General features: G+C 45.7%; 1 protein-coding gene across 9 annotated transcripts in view; it reads left to right on the plus strand.

Annotated features, from left to right (window-relative positions):
• The window catches only part of agrn (agrin), a 240,729-nt gene that overhangs the window by 182,480 nt on the left and 30,911 nt on the right, over nucleotides 1-27,338 (plus strand). For 7 of the 9 annotated variants that reach the window (XM_076740489.1, XM_076740490.1, XM_076740491.1 and 4 more), the window contains 11 exons: nucleotides 4,391-4,533; nucleotides 5,129-5,234; nucleotides 7,645-7,764; nucleotides 8,390-8,554; nucleotides 10,267-10,410; nucleotides 12,081-12,205; nucleotides 12,359-12,464; nucleotides 16,790-17,221; nucleotides 19,441-19,566; nucleotides 23,580-23,707; nucleotides 26,806-26,920. In XM_076740489.1, the coding sequence (XP_076596604.1) occupies nucleotides 4,391-4,533; nucleotides 5,129-5,234; nucleotides 7,645-7,764; nucleotides 8,390-8,554; nucleotides 10,267-10,410; nucleotides 12,081-12,205; nucleotides 12,359-12,464; nucleotides 16,790-17,221; nucleotides 19,441-19,566; nucleotides 23,580-23,707; nucleotides 26,806-26,920 (1,710 nt within the window). The remainder of the gene's footprint in view (nucleotides 1-4,390; nucleotides 4,534-5,128; nucleotides 5,235-7,644; nucleotides 7,765-8,389; nucleotides 8,555-10,266; nucleotides 10,411-12,080; nucleotides 12,206-12,358; nucleotides 12,465-16,789; nucleotides 17,222-19,440; nucleotides 19,567-23,579; nucleotides 23,708-26,805; nucleotides 26,921-27,338) is intronic. The other 2 variants (XM_076740495.1, XM_076740497.1) reach the window with 1 other exon arrangement.

Raw genomic sequence — 27,338 nt, forward strand, 5'->3', positions numbered from 1 at the left:
CAGTCCCTCGCTCGGCCTGTCTTGGGGACAGCTCTGGAGGGAGCAGCATGCCAACCTCTGGTTGTCATGCAGACGATGCCGTTCCCCCTGGGCCGTTGGGTCGTCACAGGGAACATAGTCATCCTCTGACAAGGTGTGAAGGGGAGCAGATTACACCTGCCAGCAGGAGGGATGGCTGGAGAGAAGAAAAGAGGGGGTAGATGGAGGACAGGGCAAATAGAGATGAGAGGAATCCTCTTCCATTTTGATTGCTAGCCAGGGGTGATTCTTTCTTTTCTTTTTTTTTCCTTCTTTTTTTCTTCCTACCATTGTCTACCGTATTGGCCCTGGGCCTGTGAGGCGAATCGTGCTGCCGAAGAGTCTTGTGGTCGATTTAACATCATTTCATTGACTGAGACGAGTGACCTTTTTTGTATGTGGAGCATGAAGAAATGTGAAACTCTATGCCTGCGACGCGCACTCACTGTCACCACACACACATACATCGAGGCTCTCTGTCCCCTGTCTGTTGGTTGTCTGGTACCAGGCAAAAGTGCTCTCCTTTACCTCCCAAAGGGCATCGCTTTGCCTAGTTGCTTTGTTTTCTATTTGATTTTCTCTCTCGTACTTTCTCTGAACATCAGTTGCTCATTTTGATTCAGAGAGAACCATCAGGCATACACAATAGGATCTTCTTTTTTTTTTCACTCCCCATCGCTGTCTGCCATCCCACCCACTCATGTCTCTCTCCATTTTGCACTCTTCACCATCAAAATTGCACCTCTCGACAAAAGGAGCACCAATGCTTTCACAGATAGGCGTGGAGATGGGATCATCTGCAATCGATAAATTTCACCCCAGGGGTGACCATGAGCCTTTTTCTGAAGCCTCTGTCCCCCCTCAAGTCTGACCCAGACCCTCCACAGGAAGTGTCGGGTCACTGTAAAACAATCAAAACCAAGTTGCTGTTTTTTTCCATTGAAATATCTGTCTGGCTGTTGGATCTTTGGCTACATACTGTAGAAAGGATTTATCTTGATATATACTCCCCCGCCTAGATGTATGGGTGTTAGGTTTTGCCAAAATTAGGGGTATATATTGTGTAATACAGCTCCCTGTCACAAAATATAAGACCAAAGACTGTATTTTCTCGCTCTATTGTAGACAGCAGCAGAGCTCTACATCACTGGTGTGCACAACCCCCGGCTCCATATTTCATATCTAAGATAAACCTGGAGAAGAGGTGAACATGTGATTCATTCGCTAACGTAGACCTGACTTAAAAATCATCGTCATTAGTCTTGTAGGGGGGAGGGGGCACAGAGCATAAAAATGGAAGTTGTTTTCTTCCGTCTTTTGTTTAACAGTAATGAAAAATGACAGTGTTCCCACTGTTGGCCATACAGGGAAATTTATCACCTGTTTAATTTCACACTCTGGTAGGCCTGGCCTCAGCTCCTTTTCTCGACACTGACAAAGTGGCAACTGAGAGCAGTGCATCACCTACGGGGGTCCAGGCTCTTTTTAATTGAATAGACACTTAATAAACAAGATTATGAGCGCAGGATCACACAGTGACACACCCTGCTCCTCATGTCGCACGGATTAGATCAAGAAAGCGGCAAAAGACATGAAAGGGCATGAAAAAAAAGAACAGCAAAGTGGGCGACTGGGTGGGAGAAGAGCTCATCGGAGTGAGATCAGCGGATTTTTCCGTCATGGTCCATCCATCACAGGGCTTGCGACCTTCTGTTGAGGCAACAAAACTTCTTTTCTTCTTTTGCCATCTCCAAACACCCCATCCTTTCTCCCCACCGGGCGTGATGCTCCATCCCTCTCTATCTCGCGGAACTTTATTTGGACAAACACGCTGTCACATCCGTCAAGAGCAGGCCGTGCTGGGGACTGATAGATGGAGCGAAAACAAATGCAAATCGCACCACGGCGCATCCGTCGGCAGAGGCCATTGTCATTTTCGATCTGTGCCGCGACACACGCCACAAGGAGGGAGGATTTGTTTTCAAGTGATAGATGTCCAAGCTGACGTTCACACAGGTCGTGATATCAGGGGTATCATAATAATATCGGCCTGCTCCTGGAGCCACTGATGTTGACACGAATAATCTGGTTGACCAAACATCTTCAGGCTGCAGCTCGGTTTTCTCCTCTCTACTCTTTACGCTCATCCCCCTCTTCTCTTCTTCTCTCCCTGCTTTTTTAAACACACCCTTCCACACAGCTTTGACAATAGCTTCCTCTCCATCACTTTTTCTATTGTCAAAATTCTGTCCTGTCAAATCCCAATGTTTTTTTTTTTTTTCCTCTCTGTCGTCCGTGGACATTATTTTTACGCTATTCATTTCCTTTCTTCTCTCCGCCGCTGAATTCTGCCTTCTTAATGGAGCTCCCTTGGCTAAATAGACTCTGGCTTCTAACATGATTGAGTAAAAAGGAACGGATGGGCAATGCAGAGAGAATAGCTGATGCAGCCGTCTTAGCTGGGGATGTATTAATTGAAAGGTTCATAGGCAGCACGCATGGCGGGCACATCAAAGAGCAACAGCTAATTAGGACCCCCCTTCGCCCTTCACTTTTATTTATTCCATTCTAATGTCTTACCTCTTTTATTTATTTATCTTGTCTCTGTAAGGGGGCTTGAGCAGAATATGAATTGGCTCCTCCTGTATTCCCCTTTAACTGTGTCTTGCTGAGCTGGCCTACAGTACACAGATACAGGTGGCCAGCCGCCAGCGCTGCAGCTCTTATTATTTCTCTTTCTGATCTGTTCTGGAGTCAGCTGACTCCTTGTTTTCAGATGACATCTGAAGCCCAATACCTGCGATAATGTCACTGACGGTTGAAAGCCATTAGCCAGCGCATTAGCCCTGTCACAAAATGTTATGTTTAACTCGGTCTGTGGTTCACAATCGATAAGCAGCTACAACTGCAGATTCAGGCATAAAGGATTAGGGTCTAAGGTTCTGCTGGTTTAAAATGGAGACAGAGCGAGTCCTTAACAAGTCCTGATGTTTGTGGAGGATGTGGCTTCTGAAACTCACACACAAAGCCCAAGCTCCACTGCTGCATCCACTGCTAATGAAGTGAAGGCCCCTCCACTCAATTGACCACTCAAAGCTGTCACAGTTCATTGCCAGTGACCCATATTAAACAACATCCAGGGCTTCATCTGCCCCTACCCCTCCCCTGCACCATGACCTGCTTCATAATCTACTTTAGATGGGTTATGCTAAGTGGTACTTCTATCACTAAGACATTGATTTCACCATTAGAGGTGGCGCATCAATACAGAGAGTTGAATGAGCCCTAAAAGTAGACAGGAAGAGGAAGAACCGCCTTTATTACCTGATGTTTTTTTGCCTTTCAGCTGTGCTCGGAGCTTTTAGTTGGACTGGATTCCTTTTCTGAATAACAAATTTGTTTCAAATGAACTTTCTGCCAGCCCACAGGGTGCCTCTCTCTCTGTCTGACATTCTCTCCATCTTTCGTGCTGACTGCTTTCATTCCCTGCCTTCACACACATTCACCTAATCTCCCTCAGGACTTTCGCTGTAGGTGAAATTTGCAACTTCAAAAGCAGGATCCTCCGCCTCTCTCTGCCTTCACTGCAACAGCCCCCGATTTGTTTTTCATAAATGTAACTGCAAACTGTCCTGCTGGATATGTTTTCTTGCCTCTTTCATGTATCCCTTTAAAACCTCGGATTCCACGCTTTTGCTAATGTTTGCACAACAGTTCAACAGTGTCAACACTTTTGTGAACCCACTTCTCCTGGACAGTGATTATTGGACTTTGTGTGGCCTTGCTACCTCTTTCACCAGCAGCATAAGGTCAGCTTGAGCTTTAGCCAGAGGTGTGCACTTTTAAAACAAATAGGAGGCCTTCCGGGGTCACAGTTAAAGAGCTGCTGGGACAACTTTCTTTAAAATCTCAGACGATAATTAGATTTTACAGAACACTTTGCAATTAGTTGTATTCTCATATCAGGAAGCAGGCACCCATAAAGCAGGCCGTGCCACCAATTCTCTGTGCACTCTGGGAGGCCGGAGTTAATAATTCCCTCCCCTTTTTGTCTCTGATTTAATTGAAACGAAAAAGACGCCTTGCTGGTGGTGCAGAGGTGTTGTGTCTAATTTATTTAGTCAATCTCTTGCCTTCACTGCAGTTGGTCATTATCTTGTGCTACCAGCTGTGCCTTTGGTTTCCTATCGCCAACACCAGCATGAGGGAAGCGTACATTATCATGTACATTAAGTTTGCGACATGCCTAGTGTAGAAATGTAGCCTCAACTTCAACAGATATGAAAGCGGGACACTGTTTCCACCTGACGTGCTGTTAAGTGTGTATGTTTTATTGATGCTGTTGTGTATTTCGTGTGTGTTTATAATGCAGACTGTGGTTCAGGAGGGTCTGGCTCAGGCGTGGAAAGCTGTGAACAGGACCGCTGTCGCCTGTTTGGAGGCTCGTGGGATGAGGATGCAGAGGATGACCGTTGTGTCTGTGACTTCACCTGCCAAAGTGTGCCTCACAACCCGGTATGGCTCTCTTCAAACACACAACTGATGCACTTTGTGTCTCTGAGTCTCCAACTCAAATTGGAGTACGCAAACAGCAGACACGTACTGCTGTTCACCCATTCTTCCCTGTGATGGCTGTATTTCCACAGGTCATCAGGGATGCAGGCACATCAGTTTAGAAATAATTCAACTTATCAAGTATCAAAGGCGATCCAGCTGATGGTTGTCTGTATATCTATGGTTATTATGCAAACAGGACAAGATCATACTTCCTGTTTACATCACCCAAAGCATTGTTGGGACCCTGGTGGCAAAAACTCAGTGCAGACTGAAGTAAGACAATGCAAAATAATATGAGTGACAAAAAAATAGCTTTTTGGCATGTGACAAAAACAACAACAACAACAATAAAAAAGAAAGCTTATTGTTTTTCCCAGAGCTCTCAGTCTCAGTCACATCTCTCAGTCTTCATCAGTTTGTTTAGTTGTTATCGATGTGGCTCACTCATCACATGATCTTAGGATCCCCATGGTAACCCAGAGGAAAAAATATTATATTTAAACTACATTTTTGGCTACTGTGTAATACTCAGTATTCTGTGATTGTGTTGTAGGTTTGTGGCTCAGATGGAAAAAACTACAGCAATGAGTGCGAGCTGAAGAAGGCCAGATGTGAGAAGCAAGAGCACTTGTTGCTTCAGAATCTGGGGCCCTGTACAGGTCGGTACATTACACCACTCAAAGTTAATGAGCACCCTCACCAAGATTCATTGTCATTGACATCCCATTTCCTCACTCATTCCATCCATTGATGGCGTACTAATAGTCCGTAGTCGGAATATGATTCTGACAGTCCTGCTATTGTCTCTCTGCAGTGTGACCACTGTAGCCATAAGCAAAGGAGGTGGAGAGGGTCAAGGTCAAATGTGATGTGTGTGCTTGTGTTATTTGTTTTGGGGAAGGTTGACTCAATACACTTGTGGCTTTTCAGCGATGCTTTTGTTCATATGTGGAAACTGTGTATGGCCTGAGCGGATAGCAGTAATGATTCGCTTTCCCTGCCCGGACAATTTAAACCATTAAACTTGTGCTCAAAGTTTGCCTCTTATCCCTCAGGATACCACTTTACCCTGCTTAGTTTCATACAAAAACCCTCTCTTTGTATGTAAATGAATGGCATTTATCAGCCAAAAAAGTAGTCAGATCAGTGGCTAAGTGGCAAAGGTTAGCCGCCCTCCTCTCCATGCCTGTGTTAAATGGAGGGCTTTTGCTCTGATGCTAGCACAGGCCGGGGAACAGAGCAAAAGGCACTTAAGGGATTTCGTGTGATCATTTCAGCCTGTTTGATTCCCCATGGGTCTAAAATAGAGGAGGATGGAGAGCTGAAGAGAGAGCGAGAAAGAGGGAGCTGCCAGTGTTTTCACACACATCCCTGCAGATTCTTCTCCTTCCTAAGCTGGCCTCCTTGGGCACTGACTGTCACGCTTCTCTACCATCCATGGATAATCAATCCTTTTTTGAAGAGCCCTCTATGGGTACGAGAGCTCTGGGCTCTCCTCTCCTATTGGCAAGTGGAAAAACTCAGATCTTGGGGAATTTCACTGCCCTCCACATTAGCTATGTGAGGAGAAACTTCATCTGACCCTAACTCCAGAAACTTATCAAAACATGCCACCTCACACTGGCGAGGCATGACAGCAACCTTGTGTTTTACAGGTTCTGATTTTGAAAAAAAAACAAAAAAACAAAAAAACCTTTACCTCTTTTGCATACCTTGTCAAGTGTCATCTGCTGCATGCACGTTTGTAAAGTTTGCCTCTCATAGCATTTCAAACCATCCTTTATAGCCGCCTGCAAACTCAAATCTGGGTCAAGGATTTCCGGAAAAATCCAAAGAAATACAGTTGGTTTACTAGACATGCAAACATGTGCAGATGTGCCCTTGCAGGAATATAAAAGACGAGCTACAGTAAACGCAGCGGAGAAAGCACAGCAGCAGACCTTGAAAATGTAAGGGTAATAGTGCACGTCACAGTGAGCTGCATTGTGCCGGACAATGGCCACTGAAGAGGAAAAACCCTTGAAGGGTGGAGGAACATATGAAATTAAAAGTTCTCCTTGTCCTAATAGGCTCAGTGCAGATAGCTGAATGGAGTGCCGGAAAGTGGCAAGCTAAATGAACTGTGTCCAAAGCCCATCTCTGGAGTGGGAAAGCACTGGAAAAAGAGCGAGCCGAGTCATCACCATTAGGCTGAGGCTCATATCCACACCAGTAACAGTGTGATTTATGGCCCTGGTATCTCCAGCCTCCAAACTCCAAATGAGCAACACAAGAAAAAGAGATCGGGAGGGGAACAGAGAGACGGAGAAAAAAAACAGAGGGAAAGATTTCAGCTTTCTATCTCTACAACTTTTCACCCTAAAGCCTGGAGAGAATTTAAACTATGATATTTTTGCCTCGGCCATTAAACAAGCCCCCTTTCCTCTCCCACACTGTGTTTTATTGTTCTCTCCCAGTTTCTGGAGAAGTGGCAGTTTTTGTGAACACATTTGTTTTTTTTTTTATTTTGTTGAATATAGTTCTTTCTTCAGAGTTGTCAAACCAGTTTGAAGGCTGGTGCATCCTTAGACAAAGGAGTTCTCCACACACTGTGCACAGGCAGAAACTGCTTGGCACATTCCTTCACATTACGCAGCGGGCTTTCTTTTCACTTTTTTTTTTTTTTTATTCGGGAAGGTTGTAGGGCAGCAGCGCAATTCCGTAATATTAGACAAGAACAAATGAAGAGCACATCCCTCCTAGTAGGTGGTAAATGTCAGCTGCTGCACATTCACCAGCGACGCCATTGTTTGTTTTCACTGGAGGTAATAGCATCATTTTCCCCCTGATTTTGAGCCATTGTGGAGAAAGTAGCAAATAGAATTGTTATCTTGAAGCCGGCTGCCAGCCTCTCCACCTCTGGCCCTCAAGCCGTTCTCATTGTTGGCAAAAAGTTACATGTGTCTTGGAGATTGTGTTGTCTAATTCCCCATCCCCGCCAACGTAATCACTCAAATGTTGGTGTTCTTCTCTCTCTCTCTCCTTGTGCCATCTCCCATCTCCCCTCCCCTTTTCTTCCTACCTCATCAGCGATTTCAGCCACATCTCTGCCTGAGCTGACAGCACCCCAGCACTGCAGTCTGTCTGTGTACGGCTGCTGCCGCGACAACGTGACAGCCGCCTTAGGAGTCGGACTGGCTGGATGTCCCAGTGAGTCCCCCTTTACGCCCCGCTGTCACCCTTCACCTTTGATGTGTCCTGAGTTTGTTGTGTGTGCGGAAAAAAAAAAAAAGTTGTAGATGCTATCAGGCTATTTCGGCATATGGGGCTTATTGTCCTTGACTGCAATTACAATACCAAAGTTGCACAGCTGAAAACGTTTCATCTCAATCCAAGGAATAATTATGATAATGCTGCACCGTATCAACAGAAAAATCTCTTCATCTGATGATCTTGACGAATGATAGCACAGAGACGGGGGAGAAAATGCTGCATCAAGCTGTAAGCTAAGGGATGCTGTATGCGTGGAGAAAATGCAGACTTAGAAAATAGGGAAATGCAGAGGTTTAGCAAAGGGGAAACTCACCTAAGCACACTTTATCCACCTTTTTATTTGTGGGAATAGGGCTTACAAACATTTGAGCCGAGCATAAATCCTTAAGGCAGACCATCCTTCGTCGTAAGCAGTCTTCACCTGTTGTTCGTGTAAGTTGTGTGATGATAGGGTTTTTCAAAGTTAGGAAAGCATAAGCCAGTGATGTATAGCGGAGGAGTTTGATTTCATCTGACGCAGTGGGAGTTAAAATCGACATCCGTGTTGCTCCATTCTCCTCAGGTACCTGTCAGTGCAACGTCTACGGCTCCTACAAGGGGACATGTGATCCAGCCACCGGTCAGTGCTCCTGTAAGCCGGGCGTCGGGGGACAGAAGTGTGACCGCTGCGAGCCAGGCTTCTGGAACTTCCGTGGCATCGTGACAGAGAACATGAGCGGCTGCACGCGTAAGGAATCAAGTCTTTGTGTCTGTGCTGACTGAGCAAACGTGCTGTTACACGTGACTTCAACAGTAGGAACAGTCATTTGTATGTATGCTGCTTTTGGTTGCTTCCCGTAGATTGCTTATGGCATCCTTACACAAAGGGTCAGTTCACCCAAATTACACAAAAATGTTTACTTGCTTCCCTCAAGTGGTTTCTAGCCATGAATTATGTGTTTGGTGTTTGGTTTGGAGATATTTGTCTGGGAGATTTCTGCTGTGACTTCAATCGTCAGGTCGATTTTACTCATAAAGCCCAAAATCACAAATCGCACATTTGCTTCAGAGGGCTTTACTACTACAAAGATGCAGTAGCAGTAGAATTACACTATGGAGACACAGAATGAGAATATTAAGCACAAACATGTGGAATAAGTTGTGTAAATGTAAAAAGGTAAAGAGTTTCACATTAAAGTGTTTAGATTGAAAAATGTGGTTGCATTGGAGGTAAATGAATGGATTTAATTGGTCATTAACTTTAAACATAGTATCATTTTAAACTCGATATTTAAAATGTTTACTCTGGATAACCCATGGGCCTCTCTGTGGACTGTTTTCATTGGAACTGCTTCCTGAAGAAAGAAGTAGTCCCTTTTAAAGCTGGATGTTATCGTTAAATTATTAAACCAATTTTTTATTTTTATTTTTTTAAACGAAACAGCATTCCATTAACCGCATTCATTGGAATGGAGCCAAAAACCTTCTGAGACGTATATCTCAAATCCTGAACAAATTCAACCAATTATACATGGCAAGATTCCACGGAGGGTAAGAGAGAAAATATATTTCACGAGAAAACAACCATAGTGGGAAAATGAATTTCTCACTGAATTGATTACAGAACCTCTGAGCCAACTCTTAAAAAAGTATTAATGGGTTCGATTCCAACCCAGAGCCCTTTGCTGCATGTCATCCCCTCTCTCCCTCGCCACTATCCAAATAAAAAAAAGTACTAACTTGTATTAATATTAATATCCCTGTAGTCAATGTAGACCGTATAAAGTAAGTTGCCTACCAGCTACTGTCCAAACCTTTAATTTACAGCTCAGCTATTTGATAGCAGCTTCTGTAGAATGAAAGCCAACTGTATCATTTCAGTCCTGTCAAAACTGTATTGAATGAGCATTTTTCATTTGTATTCGAGTGAACAACGGGGTCGGGACCCCTTGTTTGTCTTGATGTAATTCAGTATGGTGACCAGCTCGTGTCCTGCTGCTGAGGTATCATAGGACATACGCTCCCGACGCCACAGAGCATTTTCAGTCAACAGCAGGAAGCCTGCAGGTGCCTCACCCGTGGCCTGACCTTAACAAGGTTTACCCACAGCATGTAGACAGCACACTGCACACCAATACCAGATTCAGCAGGAGAGCCGGGGAAAAAAACACATCATTGATTCCAGGAACATGATGGGGTTCATGTCCTTCCCTAGGGTTGTTTTTCTTTATTTTCTGTTACGTACTCATCCTCCTTCTCCACCCTCTGCGGCCCCCCGAAGGCGGTGTGGACTATTCCCAACCACGGACTGTGAGATAAAGAAAAATCTGAAGTTCAGAGGCTAAGGTTGCCTCGAACACACATTGTACACAACATAAACCAAGCTATCCCTTTTCCTGTCACTGTCCCTAATTGATACTTTTTTTCTCATCAGTCTCCTTTTTTTCCTCTCCATCGCAGCGTGTAACTGCGACGCCACGGGCTCAGTCCGGGACGACTGCGAGCAGATGTCAGGTCTGTGTTCCTGCAAGACGGGAGTGAAGGGCATGAAGTGCAATGTGTGTCCAGATGGAAGCAAGATGGGCATGAATGGCTGCGACAAAGGTAATAAGAGAGACTACCAAGGCAACCGGCAGAGCGCTAATAAACCATATAAACACATACACACACACACACACGCACACACGTTCTCCTCTTCCAGCCGGGCTCTCTCTTATTCTGAAGTGTTTTTCTGTCACTCGTCTGATCCGTGGATCAGCCTCGGAGCAGCCACTTCTTTCTCTGTCTGCTTTTCACATCCATCTGCTTTATTGGCACAGGAAGGAAGTGGCTGCAGGGCAGTTAATCGATAGTGATTAGGAAAATACTGGAGTGTACAAATGACATGGGCATGACACAGCACCCATTGATATTTCATTTTCTCTACATCATACTCAATTTTGGATGACTCACAACACTTGCACTTGTGTGTTTCTACTACTGTATAAGGACTATTGATTACTTCGATTAATAAAGACAACAGCCCCAGTCATTGCACAAGCTAAAAAGCCAGTTAAAGGAAAGGTTAGGTCCTGCTGTGGGGGCCTGCAGCTCCTTGATTAAGATGCACCATCAGATATCGACTGGAAGTCAAATGCCTAATGAAGCCAGCAGTCCCGGCACAGTGGTGGGGCACTCCGCCACACAACCTGCCAGATGAAAACACAAGGTACTGAGAAGTGGTAGCACATGAAAGCAGGAGCCAAGGGTGGGGGGTACTTTAAGCCTCTGTGATGTTGCAACAATGCAAAGACCCCACCCTTACAGCCTGGCAGGTGGATGGTGGGCTCCCCGACTGCAGCTCCTGCTGCGGCAACTTCAAGGCTTCAAACGTTTCTTTGGAGAGCTTCAGGAGAGATCTGTGGAAAGAAATGCAGAGCCAGAATATCCTGAGTGTACACCTTTACACAACTCTTTTTTACCGCAGTCAGGCAGTTTAGGGATATTGCTGTGGTTTATGAAGTTATGAATAATTCACACTGGGTTACATACAGGTAACTAGACAATTTTATGATTACATTACCGCTGCTGCACTGTGGTTGTAAAGAGACTAAAACACGGAGGAGGAGAAATGAAACATCGTCCTTCAGCCTGCGTCCACCCCCCACAGAGTTGGGTTAGAGGCATCAGGGGTGGTGGCTGTGTGCAAGGTTAGCTTTGCAGCACCCTAGTTACCAACACTCGTGCTAACACTATCCCATAGCAGGCCAGTGCATAGTGTTAGCGTACCATTTTTGGAGATTAAAGCTGGAGTTGCACAACTCCTCCTGGTTTTGACATGTAGCTGCTTGTATAGATGCTGACACTGCAGACTGGAGAGAGGACCCGGACTTCTACTACTCAGGGGTCTATACCCTTGTTGTCCAAATCAAAATCTTTGGTATGCTGTCATACAAAAGCTTTGAATCAGTGACTGTACTACTGACATGCAGTATATAAATGTGTTGAGGACTCAAAAGACAGCTTTCATTCGATAACTCTTTATTGTTCATCATACTTTCCAGATTTTGAGAACAGGCACTTCTTTTGCTCACTCGCTTAATAAATGGAAGCAAAAGTTTTAGAATTTGCGAAAGTCTTAACATTAAATATGCATGCAAATCTAACTTTTCATTGAACTCCACATTTTTGAAACAGCTGCCACAATCAGAATTCACAAAGCAGCTGTTGCTATAAACTATATGATTGTGGGAGTGCACAGAATGTGTAACAACACAAACCCATGTCTCCCACAGGTCCTGAGGCCCCAACCTCATGTGAGGAGTTAGTTTGCAGTTTTGGAGCATCATGCATTGAGGTGAACGGCCAAGCCCACTGTGAGTGCCCTTCGCCTGACTGCGATGAGAAAAACAAGACCAAGGTGGGTCTTTCAAGCTGTCTGCACTGAGAAATTAGCAGTTTGATGTGCAAGTTTGCAACACACTATAAAAAGAAAGACATTGTTTCAGTGGCCTACAGGGAGTTAACATGTGTTCCCCTCTCCCCTCTCTCCATCTTTGTCACCGTGGAGCAGGTGTGTGGCTCAGATGGGGTGACCTATGCCGACCAGTGCCAGCTGAGGACCATAGCCTGTAGGCAGGACAAGGACATCACAGTGCAGCACTTTGGACAGTGCACAGGTGAGCCCTGTCGAAGCCTCCACGCATCACGCGTCGCACGGATGGCCAACTGTTGTCAGGCTCCGATCAAAAGATAATAAGCAGTGCCGTGGGCCTCAAATTATCCCCCTCCTACTGTTTCTCCTCCTATCATCTCTCCGTCCTACTCTCAGAGAGAAAGTCACAGCAACGTGTATGAACTGTAGTTTGAACTTTGCTTCGACAGGAAAATGCACACGATAGCAGTCACACTTTTTTTGTGATTAATCAAATCCAGATATTTTATTTCAACACACAGACCTCTGATTCATGCATAAGGTCAATCAATGTAAAACTGCACTTTCTCAAGCTCCATGATTATGATTGCATAATAGGAGATATTTAGTTCATTTCACTGAGTGCAGTAAAGTAAGGTCTGCCCTCTCCCTGCATCTGCCAGGTGAGAGCAAAACCATGTGTGACTCCGGAGAAAAGTTAGGATGAGAAAGACCGAGATACTGTAGCATTTTCAAACCAAGGGCTCTGAAGTTTGACTGGAGTCTGAGCTTTCCAATCCCAAAAGATAGCACTGACACTTCCTTTTGCTCTCTCGCTCCTCTGTTGGGATTTGGCTTCATCTTCAAACCCTCCTGTTGGGAAATGCGTCAATCCCTTTGCAGCTTTACGCTGCCAGGAACACAACACTGTTCCGGTGTGATGGCGCACGTAGAGTACATGTGTACTGAGTAAAAAGCACAGCTCTTGGCCCTTGGTCCAGATGCTGATGGACATTGTTTGGATCGGTGTAATAGGTGCTGGGACATGTGCCAAGGCCGTGGCTTTCATGTACAGTGAAGTTGTCACACCGACTGCCAGCTTGCGTCACAACAGGGTTCTACAGACGCCGCCGGTGAGCTCTGTAGGGAAGAGGAGTGCCAGCTGTGTGGTTCTGGCCATGAGCCACTGCCAGGTGTCTCACATTTTAAGGTGGAAAAATGTTCTTTCACCTCATCACTCAGTGGGCACAGATCAGGTGACCTAATACCGTGTCACAAAAAAAAAAAACAGAGTCCTCTTCGTACATCTTCCTCGAACACTCCAATCTAGGTCATGTCCATAGGAGGCAAGGCTGTTGACATGGTCTGTGTTGAGCGGCAGTTGCAGGTACACAGATAAAGAATCCAAATATGCTCAGCAAGAGATCGACAAGGCTTTGATAAGTCCCTGAACATCTGGTAATTACAAATTCAGTGCCGTGGGTTACCAGCAAAAGGAGCCAAAATCCAGTCTGGTTTCTCGTTCCTCTGTTGCCTGGCAATAGAGATGTGGGTTGTGTGTAATCCTTCACCTAGCATTGCTGCACACAGAAGGCAAGAAGACGCCTCACAGCGGACTCTTTCTCGATGGAACCCTCAGGGGAGGAACAGACAGGCGAGCGCTCGGGCCCACCGACAGCCACAGAGGATCTTTTAATTTCTTCCCCCGGATGCGGTCGCACCGCGGGTAGCTGCTCCGCCGCCGCTGTCGGCTCGGGGGTTAGATCTCGAGCTCATTTCACGTGTGGCTGGGTGCGAATTAGCATTTGCTCTGCCTCCACCCCTCGCTACGCCGCAGCCCTGCCTGCCCTCCCTCTCGCTGTTTACATGCAGTGCCTCCAGACGCCCGGGCCTCAGCGCTGTGGCATGCTAATGCTCACCGAGCTGCAGTGTGGTTCGACAAGAGAGCAATGCCAAGGGCTTATATAAATGAGTGAATATTGATCTTTTTTAACGTCATTGATCTGTTTTTTATTATACCACAGAGTCTGACTGCTGCTGCACATTGTGCCACTAATGGGCACGCTGTGAAAAAGTCACAATCCTGCAGAAGAAGCGCCTTAAAATCTCTCTGCTCGTGACAGAGAACTTGCAGCTAACTGCGATGATACCCAGCTATCTGTGAAGTCTCCGAGCTGAAAGGAAGCGTAGCCACAGAGTACGGGGAGGAGTTTTTCTGCCTTCTTTGCTGTGTCTCAGCAAAAGATGAAGCGATATCAACCCAGGAAAAAATGCAAGAGCTACTGTACCAAGCAGCAGAGGGAGGGCATTTGGACCAATGAGCAAATTCTTGCGCCGGGGGAAAATGGCCACCGAGTTGGCAATGACCTGCCTCTCCCATATGGTGTTATCACCTGTAGGTTTGCGGCAAATTGGCAACAAATGTCAGCATATGGCATCGGCAGCCCTCCGCCTGTGTGTGAGGGTTCTGTTGCCTTCACCATGTCCTGCGATTTTCCCTCATTACTCAATCCCTCATTCTGTTCCCACTGTTTGCCTTGCCATGTTCTCTCACTGCCAGCTTTGTTAACCATTTTTTCCTTTCTGATTTAAACCTTTGTTTTTAGGCGTTTGTCCCTACCATTTTTTTCTTCTTGCCTCTCTGGTTCCCTTGTCTTTCTCCCCCCCTTCCGATCTCCTGTATCCAGATTCCTCCTCCTCCTCCTCCTCCTCCTCCTCCTCCTCCTCCTTGCTGAGCGCGGCTGACACCACAAACAATCTTAATAACCACCTTTCAGCAATAACCACACGGCTGAGACAAGCTGAGATGACAGTGATTTTTTTTTCCCTCTCCATCCTGTGACATAACTGTCCATTGTTCCACTGAGAGGGGAAAAAAGCAAAACAAAGGCAAATGGACTGTTAAACTTGATTAAGAGAAACATCAGCTGAACAGACTGTGCTGCCAGTCCCTCTGTCCTCTATCAGACGTGTGTTCTTTTCATTCCTTATCCCTTGCCATGGAGCTCGCTGCTGGAGATATGCACACACACCCAAACACACGTTAGGCACTTTCCAGGGAGAACGCCTTCTGACGCTAAGCTTGGCACCTGACTGACAGGTGTAGCCAAGAGGAAAGGCGATGCATGCCACCATGCTTGGTGATAGTATCACTGCACTGTGCACCCCACTCCAAATCTCTCTCCTTACAAATATCTGCTGAGCTTTAAGCTGACACCGTGTGTCTCCCAGGCTTTCTGCCGTCTCAGTAGGTATCACATTTCACACCTCGGTGAATAATTGCCGATCAAATAGGCGATTATAGCAGTGTAATTAAGTCCTACACATAATGTTAGGCGAATCCTAATGAGGCGCAAATCTACGGTATAGGGTTTTTTTTTTTAATCTTCTGTTCAGTTCACCCACACACTAACACACATCTATACTCATGGGGCGTAAAGAAGTAAAGGAAGAATGACAGTATTGTCACGCCTGCTTGCCTTGGCTAAATCTGAAGTGCTCACTTACGTAGCATCTCCCTGCCAACTCACTTCTCCCCCTCAGGAGTTTTTGTCCTATTTATCGTTCTTTTATCGCAGACAGTTTGTCCTTTTGCACCAGAGCTTTTTGCATTGGTAATGATGGTCTCTCTGCGGAGAGCCTCTTCTCTCTCCCTCATTTGGAGTGATTTCTTGCCGTGTGTATGTGTGCCTGTGCGTGTTTGTGTGCGTCTGTCGACAGCAGTGTGTTTGTGGTGGCGTTGACGGATGCTCACGCTCTCTTCAAGCAGCAGTCTGCCGTCTTTGAAGCCAGAGTTAAAGCCGGCTTTTTTTGCCCCATTTCTATCAATCATTCATCACTGGAGGCACTGGCTGTTGGTGATTAAAGCTTTGCTACTGGAGGGCAGCATTTGAATATGGATATATAATTCATAGGCACTGGCACAGCATACACGCGACACATGCATATTGTGCACACAATTGCATCCCATATGTGTATACACACAAGCACAAACACACTTTGTACTATGCATTGACATCGACTGGGGGAGTTTAACCGTGTTTGGGCAGCATAACTCATCTGCAGGCGAAACACACTGCAGTGCATATAACTGTGAATGCAGTATGTCATCTGTTGGCATATTCCATATTCACCCTGCATATGGATGCATTTCCATTACTTAAGGTTTGTCAAATAAAGATTCCTGACATCTCATCCATTGCAGGGTTTTTAATCAGAGGTTGCTTTTACAAATAGGAGCCTGTGTGTGTGTGTGTGTGTGTGTGTGTGTGTGTGTGTGTGTGTGTGTGTGTGTGTGTGTGTTCTTTCTTTTCTAATGTGATTTCATAATGACATTGTTGAGCATCAGGGAGAAGGGTTAGGAGATTAAAAAGGACATAATCATTGAGTGAATGCAGAGGTAAAAAAGTTATTATCAACAGTAGGTTGTAATAATCATTAAGTGCTTTTGTTGTGCTTTATTGGCTAATGATGTTTTTATTTGCTGTGGTGAGATTTTTGAGGTTGTAATGGAGTCAGGTGAAGCAAAATCAAACATTTTCATCTTTGCTCAGTCATTCATCCATTGCTTCCTCCCCTTCCCTCCACCAGAAACCATCTCTGAGCCGGCAGACCGACCCTCCCCCAACCCCCCCGCCACCACCCCCAGCTCAAGCGCTGCCGCCACCATCACCACCACCGCCCCCTTCCATCCAAACATGGTGTGGGCCATCCCGCCTCCGAGGACGGCCGAGACAGAAGACGTTGAGCTGCCCCCAGCCACCACCCCCTTTCCCACCTTCACCCACAACCGTGCGCGAGCAAACCACCGCCACTCCATCCACTCCCAGCCACAGTCCACCACCACTGCCACCACCTCCTCCTCTCGCAGCAACTCTGACCCCTCAGCTGCCGTGGCCTCTTTCGATGGCTCAGGAAGCGGGGAGCCAAGCGGGGATGACCAGACCGAAGAAGAGGAGGAGCTGGAAGACGAAGTGGGTAGCGGCATTCCAGTGGAAGCCAGTGGGGCAGAGGAGCCTGTCGGTAAATCCCTGCTCTTTCACTTCATTACCCATAATGCTTTGAGCGGGGTGTGGGAGGGACGGGAAAAGGGTGACACAAACTCATAGTGCCTTCTTAGCTGACATCATATCACATTCATGCCATCATCTGTTAATTGAAAGTTACATGAACATCAGCTTATGTATTTATATGCAAATTGTTTCCAGGAGTCAAATGTCAAAGGCAGGCAGGGACGAGAGAGCTTTGTAAACAGATGCTGTTCGTGTCATTTCATATAAGATGTGTATCTCAATTTCTGACAGAAAGGAATGTATTTGCACGGTTCACTGTTGCTACATCACCCATGGTCTTTTCTCCCATTCCACCGGCGCTCTCGCTCTCAACAGCTAGCAAAACAAAACCAGGCTCTGTAAAATACTCTCTCGGCAGGCCGGATCAAACCGTTGGCCCGCATCTGGGGATCTCTGGAGCCTGACTTGACAGGCTGGTGTGACTGGGAGGTTGAGGTGTGAGTGTGTGCGTGGAGGCTGCTTACCTTGTCACATGACTAGTCTCAAATCTTTCTCGACATGCTCCTCCTGACTGTAATAGCAGGCTGCTGCTTCTGGGCCTCTGCTTGGACAACAAGGGGTGACTGAGACTTTTCAATCAGACCTTTTTTTTTCTTCTGTTGTTGTTTTCCATCCATCCGTCCGTCCACCTTGCCTGACAGCCTGCAGTAACAGGATAGGATTGATGGAACAGCGTGGCCCCAGTGTGCTCTTCCTCAGCTCTTCCTCCTCCTCTCCTCCCGCTCCTCAGATTTATTCTCTTGTCAGAGGCTGACCAGAGTGCTCGGTGGCGCGAGGAGCATGTAGCCTGTCTGCCAAGGAGACCCGTCTTGTGGCTGTGTGTCTATGTGTGTATATTTGTGTGAATGAATGTTTACCCAAGCATGCCGAGATGTTTTTTTTTTACGTTGCGGGTGCTTTCTGAAGTACTCGCACGCACATCCATCTGCAAGTGTGAAAGTGTGAGCAGATTAGGAGAGTGTGCATTGCAGATTTCAACATGGATATTCGAATCTGCACTAATCTGCCTTAATTCGTAATTGTTTTTTGTGTGTTTGTGAGGTGTGCCTGTGCATTTTACGTGCTGCCGAAGACTTATCTTTGTTTCGTGTGTTTGTGTGTATGTGTATGTGTATGTGTGCGTCTTATCTCCCTCTCCTCATGTCACAGAGTTTGTCCAATTCCAAGTGCACATATCACTGTCTGAGTGTATAAATGTGAGCAGGTCAGAAGTGTGCATTTGTGCGTGTTTTTCTATCTGCGCTCTGTTGAAATCTGTGGCCCTGTGTGTCAGCCTATGTATGTGTGTGTGTGTGTGTGTGTGTTTATTTATTTGACAGCTCTCATGGCTCCCACCGGAGTCATGCAGTGTCCCCTTGCTGCCCTCTTTCCCCCACCAGCGCTCTCCTCCTCAGCGTCTGTAAATCTGCAGACCACACGCCAACAGATGCCCTATAAACTCCAGCCTCTTCCCCCTCCTCCCTCCTCCCCTTGCCTCCTTTGACCGCGAGTCCTTGAGCAGGACGTCCCTCGCCTCTGACGTCTTTACGACTTGTTTAGCCGCTAGCTGTTTGCCTCCACGATTATTTCTAATCTCTGTGCGGCCATAAAGTGCGCCGCTTCCACCGAGAGTCCCCCTCCACCAACACCATCATTAGAGAACAGAGCTTTGCTGCTGTTACAGACTCTCATCCTTCAGAGAGCGAAAGCCCAGCCACTTTTATGTCCCAAGATAGCCAGATATACAGTGACCGTAACATGAACAGGGCTGTATGATTGTTCCCTCCCTTGGGAAGCCTTGAAGTTTAACATCAGCCAATCAGCAGTGAGCAATTATCACATCCAGTCATCATTTAAAGTGCTCTGTGTGTGACATGACTGGCAACAGTGCCCATTATGTGGTCTCTGCTAAAATGAGTTCCAGGTGTAAAATCAATGCCCATGAAAACGCCATATAATCACTCTTGACAGATGCCTCTATTAGGGTCCGATCACAGGTCAGCAGGCTGAAAACACACAACCATCTGCAGGAGCAAGAGCAAGTTGGGAGAAAAGCGAAATGTTTTGATCTCAGAAACGCTGCCCGTCTTAAAAATAGCCCTTCTCTGGGTCTCTGAGATAAGCTGGCTTGAAGTTTGGAATTTTCCAAAGCTTCACGAATTATTATGAACCTCTGTGTATCACCTCCAGGTTCCATGGTGGCAAGCATCACTACACCCACAGTTGAGGACAGCCCATCCTGTGACAACAAGGAGTTCGGCTGCTGCCCTGACGGCAAGACACCAGCCAACACTCCAGAGGGCGCCAACTGCCCCTGTAAGTCAATCTGCCCCTTCAAAACACACTTTCTCTACTGTGTAATCACCTGAATATTACCCTATTTTTCTTCCTCTGTGTGTTCATCTGCTGGCAGCTGGTAATAGAGCAGAAGTCCTGCTATCAGTTCCACGCTAGCTGCTGTTCCACTAGCTTCTTTGACTCGTTGCATTCTCTTGCATCGATTCACATGAGCTCAATATCTATCGAAGGTTTTTCTTTCATCTGCCTTGATGAGAAAGTGGAACATCTATTACAGTATCTGCCACGACATTTACAATTTAAACCTTTAGTGATTTTAACAATCTGAAACAACAAATAAATACTCTCAGTATTTTGGGAAATATGGCTATTCACCGTCTTTCCGAGAGCTAGATGAGAAGCTCAATACCACTGTCGATGCCTAGTAAGTATGGAGCTGCTTATCTTAGATTAGCCTAGCTTAGCATGGAGGCTGTAAACAGGAATACTTTGTATGGCTTTGTTAAACCCGTGCACGAATAGAAATGTGATGACAACAATTTGTAGTTTAAGGGGGAATTATTTGTATATTCATATCTGTTTCTGCCTGTTTCTGCTCTTTATGTTGAGCTGAAGTAATTGTCTCCCAGCTGTTGTATTGGACATACCGACATCTTTCTGTCCATCTGTCAGCTTTTTTTTTTTTTTTTTAATTTATTGAACAGAATCCCAGAACTTCCAGTTGAACTTTGACCCTCTGCTGCACTTAAAGTCTCATTGTGAAGAGTTGACGTCACATGCTAATAATCAGTATTTCTGCACATCACCATCACTGCACTGTGGCGCTGCACAGGGTGCTTGTCTCTGTCTCATCTCACCTATCCCCTCCTAATTCTTTTCCTCACTTTCTAACCTTAATTTCTCGATACACTGAGAATCAACACAATGTTTTTTTCATATTTAATGTTTACTCTGGGAATAATGATATTGTGCCATCTGTCTTAAATAACCAGATGAACAGGTGGCTTTTTTTTTTTTTCTGCAGCGGTGCCGCATGAATCATCACCCTCCTATGTAAATGATCATATTGGCAGGTGGCAGGAAATGAAAAAAGTAGAAATACACAAACAGCGAAACGTTAAGTCTGACCTCAGTAATCCATGTTTATGAATTTTACAAAACTCGACAGTCTGACTCTGATATTAGCCGTACCTTGGCTGATCCCCAGTGAGTTTCACTTTCTCCAGAATTTTGAATGAAGCCTGATTTGATACATGAGTCAACATCATATTTTAGGGCCCCTGTGTCTTGCTTTGTAAATAACCATCAGTGTCTCTATTCTTGGATTTTGCGCCGTGCTTCAACCTCTCTCTATTCCTTTTAATCTCCCACCTCACCTTCTATTCACTCCCCCGCACACACACTCTTCTCTTTATCAGTCAGTGCTACTGTTGGGTATCTCCCTCTTGAGCTATATCTCACTCCTTTCCCTGCCTCAGCTCAGTCAATCTCAATCCAGTCTTGCATCAGTTCATTTCTCTCTGGAGTTGTGCGGGGAGAGAGTCGAGAGACTACCAGAGGCCGACGAGCACTGTTGTACCAATCAGTGCCTTCTGCCAGACTCGGTTCATAAAGATAAAGGGCTTCTTTCTCCCCTTTGCTTCTCTATCTCTCTCTCCCTCCATCCCTCAGTTGAAATCTGCTCCCTATTTGTCCCGGCGGTGTTAGTCTGACTGATTGTGAAAGGAGGGATTCTCTCCGGGTTCCCATGGGAGCTACAGGTCATGACTTGAAAGAGCTGAGGCCACAAATTAGCGCGCAGAGTTGCTTTTCTGGCGCGTCGAAGGTCCCAAAGCCTTCCAATAAACCAGCAGAGTTCACTGCCACACGATCCACAACATGATCTGAGATATGAAGCCACCTTTGGCCTTTCATCGTCTTCTGCCATTTATTTCTTTCACAGAATTTGTAGCCAAACAGAGGTGGAACATGGAGCACCACATCTGTTGAGGTTGGATTTGATGACATTTGGCCCCAAATCTAGACGACCATAGAAGCATGTTGTATAATCACCTGCAACAGGTTTGGGCTGTAAGATAACAGTTGTAACAAATCTGCTAAAGCCTGTAAATATTTATCTCAGCCAGCAATGACAGCACACCAGTGATCAATACTTCATTCAGCTCAGGTGTTACCAATAAAAGCAGGCAGCGCGATAGGCTCATCGATTTGCCGGATCTTTTTTCTCCTGAAGGAGGGCTTAGCCAGTCCTCAGCTCATTAGAAGTGAAATGACACATCCCTCATGCTAGAACATCGGCAGCCATCTCATTGTACCGTCCAATTTATTGACGTGCGCCTGGCCGTCTCAAAATGAGAAGGACTAATTGCTCCCTGTTCCAATTTTCAACTTATTGTGACATCACATGGTGAAGTGGCTCAAGGCTGAGTTTAGTCCGCACACTTGAGATCTATCAAAACCCTTTTTGTATTCTGCTGTAAAGCCTCACAGTGGATGTCAGACCTTGGTTAAGAATGTATTTTTGAAGGTGTGTTTTATGCTGAAGTAGTGTTCAACATGGACATAGTTCCAGGTTTATTTGTAATTTGATGATCTCCTCTGAGAACCACACAGGCTTCGGTGCAACACTGGTTCTTAATGTGTTCGCCTGAAACAGTCACTGCAGGCCATCCATATGTCACATTTAAAGAAGGCAGCGCCATTCATACGACATCAGAGATAATGACCAGCATTTGCTCCTGTGAACATTTGTGGCACGCTAACCCTCAGCTACTGTAAACTCTTCCATATGGCAGTGGAAGTCTGACAAATCCATTACATTTTACAGTTCACTAGAATCTGATAGTCAAATAGCTTTGTCCATCCTTTTATCGCTCTTTCTTTCTCTCTTGCCGTCCGTCACAGCAGTGGGCCGGAAAATCACTCTCTCTGATGTTTGTCTTCTTTGCAGATTAAAAGTCAGATCACCCTCGCCGTCCCCCGCTCTCTGTCTTTCTTCCCCTCCGTCTTATCGGCCAAACCTCGCCCATTTGCTTCTATTTTATGGCCGCCGTCACATCTGAATCGATGTGTGCTGCCCGTGAAAGTACTGTAAAAACGAGGGGAGACAGAGGGAACGTGAGCGGGGCGGGTGTGTGTCGCCAGTGTCTGCTGTCCTTTTCATGCAGTTTTAACCAGGCTGTGTCAGTCACCGGTCTGGTGGCATTAAAGAGACAATTACGGCTATCTTTCACGATAATCATACAAGTGCTGTTCTCGTTCTCCCTGCCGTTGCTCAGGCAGGGGCAGCCATGATTGATTTGGGCAATTTGTTCTGCTGATTACGAGCGGCGTGGAAGCCCGGCATCAGCGCCTCGCGTGCTCCTCTGTTCTTCACCTCACACACACACACACACACACACACACACACACACACACACACACACACACACAAATCGCCTCCGTTTTGAGCTTTATTTCAAGCCCTCTCCTCTCTGTCGGCAGTACGAAGAAAGCATATAGAGAGGTGATAAATGTTGGACAACATAACCCTCAAGGTCGGAAAGGGTGGCTTTCTCTTTGCTGAAGAAGGCAGTTTTGAGCTGTTTCCTCTTGAGTGTGTGTGTTGTTTTCCCCTTTCTTGTATTTGTGTGTCTGTCTAACTTGTTGTCTTTTTACCCAGCGCTCCGTGCCTCGGCCAGCTTTTGGGACGAGTCTCGGTCTGGTAAAACTGGCCCATTTTTCCACCTTCCCTTATTCCTCGTTCCTTCCTTCTCTCATATCTCACAGTCCACCTCTTCCACCACCACAACGTCCACCACCACTACGTTCTCCTTTAAGAGCCAAGCTCCAGCCCTCTTGAAACCCACACGCAATCACCAACAAACTCACTAACCTCCCCTTGTCAAACACACACAAACACACAATCCATCACTAACCCAAAACTGGCACGACCTCAAAACAAGCACTGTGTGAAGGCAGCGGGAGCTGAGTGATAGAAGAAGGTTTGAGCTCTGGCGTTTCAGTATCACATGTTCTTCCTCTCCCTTCAGCCACCATGAGGTTCAGCGGCTTCCTGCATTTGGACCAGGTGGAGGGTCAGGAGATTTTCTACACCCCTGAGATGGAGGATCCCAAGTCGGAGCTGTTTGGAGAGACGGCCCGCAGCATAGAGAGTGCTGTAAGTGGTGTTTGGACTACAGTTCAAGCAGCAATCATGACAGTATTTCTTGACTAAATCTGCAGAAATACAATATTTGGCCAGTTTTACCATTAAAGTGAGACCGAAAATGTCTAAAGAATCAAACAACACAATCTTCTAGCGAATGAAAGGTTGACTCATAAGCAATAAAACACTCCTTTCTTTGATTTAACACACTCAACTTGCTACTACTGCTTTACTTTATGACTCTTCTCTGCTTGTGCTAATGTTGCACTGCATTTTACCATGTACAGACAGACATTTCATGGAAGTAAAACACAACAACCTCACCAGGAAACGGTCATGTCTATAAAGCTGCACTAATCAGTGTTTCACGTATGTTAACACTGGAAGCAAATGGCGTAACAACATTATAGTGTACTAATAGTATGTTATATATCGTGTTGTCAGCTTGTTCTGCTGCCCTCAAGTGGCCAAAAAGCTCAACTGATACCGCCTTAAAGCAACTGGCTCCAGTCAGGACCCAGTTGAAACTGTTCAGCCTGAGTGACACAGTCCTGCTTTGAGTTTGGTGTTTTCCCAAGAATCTTCAAGTGAAGGGTGGAAAAGCTTCTGAATCAACATTCAAAGCATCTCGAGACACTGAAACTCTTCACACTGAGCCAGCCTAATCAAATTGTACGAGCTCCTTCAGGCAGGCTCAGTGAGGCTTCATTGCAGGTTTTACAGACTTGACATCCCTGAAGGTGCTGTGTAATATTCTGCCACGCTGGGCTGGAGTGATTTCTCTGGTCAGACATCTGATAGAAAAAGAGCAATGATAAAAACGTATTCGCTGGCTTCGGTCAGGGAGGAACATACATCATATCAGAGGGAGACAACGTCGCCTGGCAGATATTTGATTTTTAATAAAAGGGGAATATTGGCAAACTGTTACATCAGGTGGCCCCTTGGAAAGAATCTAGTGATTGAATACCATTTTTTTTAGTTAGATCAGAACAAAATAAGATTCCTCATGGTGGTTCAATTATTATTGACCATTATTTTTCACAAATTTTAATATCAGAATAAGAATTCTAATCATTTCCAGACTGAGACTCACATTTCCTGTTGATTAATTAAGAATTTTCACAGAATTTGGCTGGTGTTTCATTCCAAGCACCGCATGTGAGCTTAAGGGCTGAGTTAGTGTAGACATTACATGGGGGCTTCCAGAAACTCTTCAAGTTTATTAAGAGAAGTAGAAAAAAATTAACAGCTCTCTGCAGGCTTGTGCAAAGACTAATTTGTCAATTGCTTGCCAAACACTTCACAGTACCAGAAAGCAGCATCTCATGTGAGATTAATTAAGATTTTTTCAGATATTTAAAAAAAAAACAAGTCCTTATTCTGGATATGAGTCTCTTAAGTTTGGATGGCGGTGACGCCAGCTGCCGTTAGTCAGCCAAGGCCCAGGCAGGCGCGGAGCCTGTGCGGTAATCACAGCTTGGCCCGGGCCGTTTACCCTGGTCGCATTTCTCCACTGTCCGTTTTCTCTGTCGAGCTCAGACCTTTGAACAAACGTCTGTGTTGTCAAGCCAGAGCCTCGCTCCTCTGATGAAATGGGGACGTGGTGTGTGTGTGTCTGTATACACATTACACATCTACCAGCTGTTGAATCGGTGTCACTAACCCCCACTGGGACCTAATCTACTACCTCACAGCAATTTGTGCATGTGTGTGTGTGGGAGAGCTCGTTAACACTCTTAGCATGTGTGTCTCTGAAGCCTGGTGTGCCACTTGACAGCAGCCACCCCCCCTTCATCTTCCAACACACACTCTGAGTGCACACATGGACGCACGCACACACACACATACACACACAGTATGAACAAACATATAGGGTATACACATAAAAGAGCTGTAACAGTAACAGTTGGTGTATAAATTAGGATGTATGAGACAAAAAGAGGAAAGAAATTTCTAGGTCAGTGTGTCCACCGGAGAGTTTGTCCAGAACCATTCCCATCCCAAAGCCAGCTTTGGGGGATTTTGTTTTCGACCTGTCCACTTTGCTGTCACACCTCAGCCCACAAATTAGAGGGGAGGTAATCCGAATCCTCAAGCTGAACTGCCTCTGACCGAATCAGCAGGTTTTTGCACTGGAGCTCATCTTGCTCGTGTCTGAAAACGGCCTGATATATACAGTATGTTGGTTTTTGGTTGAAAGCACGTTGAAAGAACAGGAAAAGTTGCAGAATGTTCGTGTAACTACAGAAAAGTGGTTGCTGAGCATTAAGCCATTTGCACCTCGACCACAAATCCCAGATCCTTAATGGAAATAACACATAATGGGGAAACTGGGTTTGAAAACATCATTTCGTGGACATTGATTGGCTTTAGTGAAATCCGTGAGATGAAGATGGGGCGTGTGGAGGAGTGGAAAACAATGGAAGCAGCCACTCACAGGATGCTCCACTGGCGTGGGTTAGTGTGGCTCCTGTGATTTTAACTAACAGCTGAAATGTGCAGGATTTTCCTCGTTTCTTGTAGCTGTCAAACGTGGGAGCGTGATTAATCTACAACCACGCTGACAAGAACATAATTATGGGCAAACGTTGAGTACTTTATGTGTAACTTTTGAAAGTTCCAGCATGAAAATGGTCCAATTTTAAGATGAAATATTGGACCACATTTTTTTGGCTGAAGGCAACTTCAGTCTTAACTGCTGTCACACCACTGTTGGCTCAAAAAGCATTTTCTTCAAACCTCCTTAAGGAGCTCTTCTGGCTGTTACAACTTGCACACGGCGGGCGGGGGAGGGGGGCATCAGAAGCAAAACCAATCAGGAGTACATGTCAGGGTAGCACGGCATTTATCTTAGCTCCTCCCGAAAACTTGTCCCAATAATTAATGCCACGGCTGCAGCTAAATGTCAATTTGTGCACCCACACCCGATAGGTTTCTTCTCTGCGCCCCAATTTGAAAGGCAGTCTTTCTTCCTCGGAGATAGAGTACAGTCTTCGGGAATTGGACTCGCTGGCTATGATAGCGTGGAGCTCATTACCAGCCTCATTCATCATCTCTTCTCTCTGTCTCTACTCTCCCCTCTCTCTCTCTCTCTCTTCCTTCCTCAGCTCAATGAGTTGTTCAGGAAGTCAGAGGTGCACACAGACTTTATGAGCGTTCGTGTCCGTAACCTGGCGCCCAGCAAATCCATCCTGGCCTTTGTGGAGGCCCACTTCAGACCAGGTGAGAGATCTTTGAAGAGAGCATAAGATTTGTCTTTTAGCATGCAAGGTAGCTCAAAAACTGCTCGCTAATTGGGATATAAAATTGGGATGAAAGTTAGGCCATTGACCAAGGAAAGCCTAATTATGTTTTTATGCAGAACAAGCCACAATCAACATTTTAAAAGCACTTTACCTTCTCACTCATAACCCTCGGGCTGGGATGTGGAGAGGCAACATTTGGCCATGATTTACACAATTCATCCTTACACAAAACATTGGCAGGATTTAAGAGTTTTCTATTGCTGTGTGTACTCTGATACTGATCTGGATGAAGGTTAAAAACTTTCTAAACATTTCTATTATTAAAATAGCAAATTTAGTAGGATTGTGCATCCTTGGCGGCGGTATGCGCTCTTTGAGTGATTTCTACTTATTTT

Source organism: Chaetodon auriga, chromosome 10 (genome assembly GCF_051107435.1).
Source record: "Chaetodon auriga isolate fChaAug3 chromosome 10, fChaAug3.hap1, whole genome shotgun sequence".
Classification (NCBI taxonomy): domain Eukaryota; kingdom Metazoa; phylum Chordata; class Actinopteri; order Chaetodontiformes; family Chaetodontidae; genus Chaetodon; species Chaetodon auriga.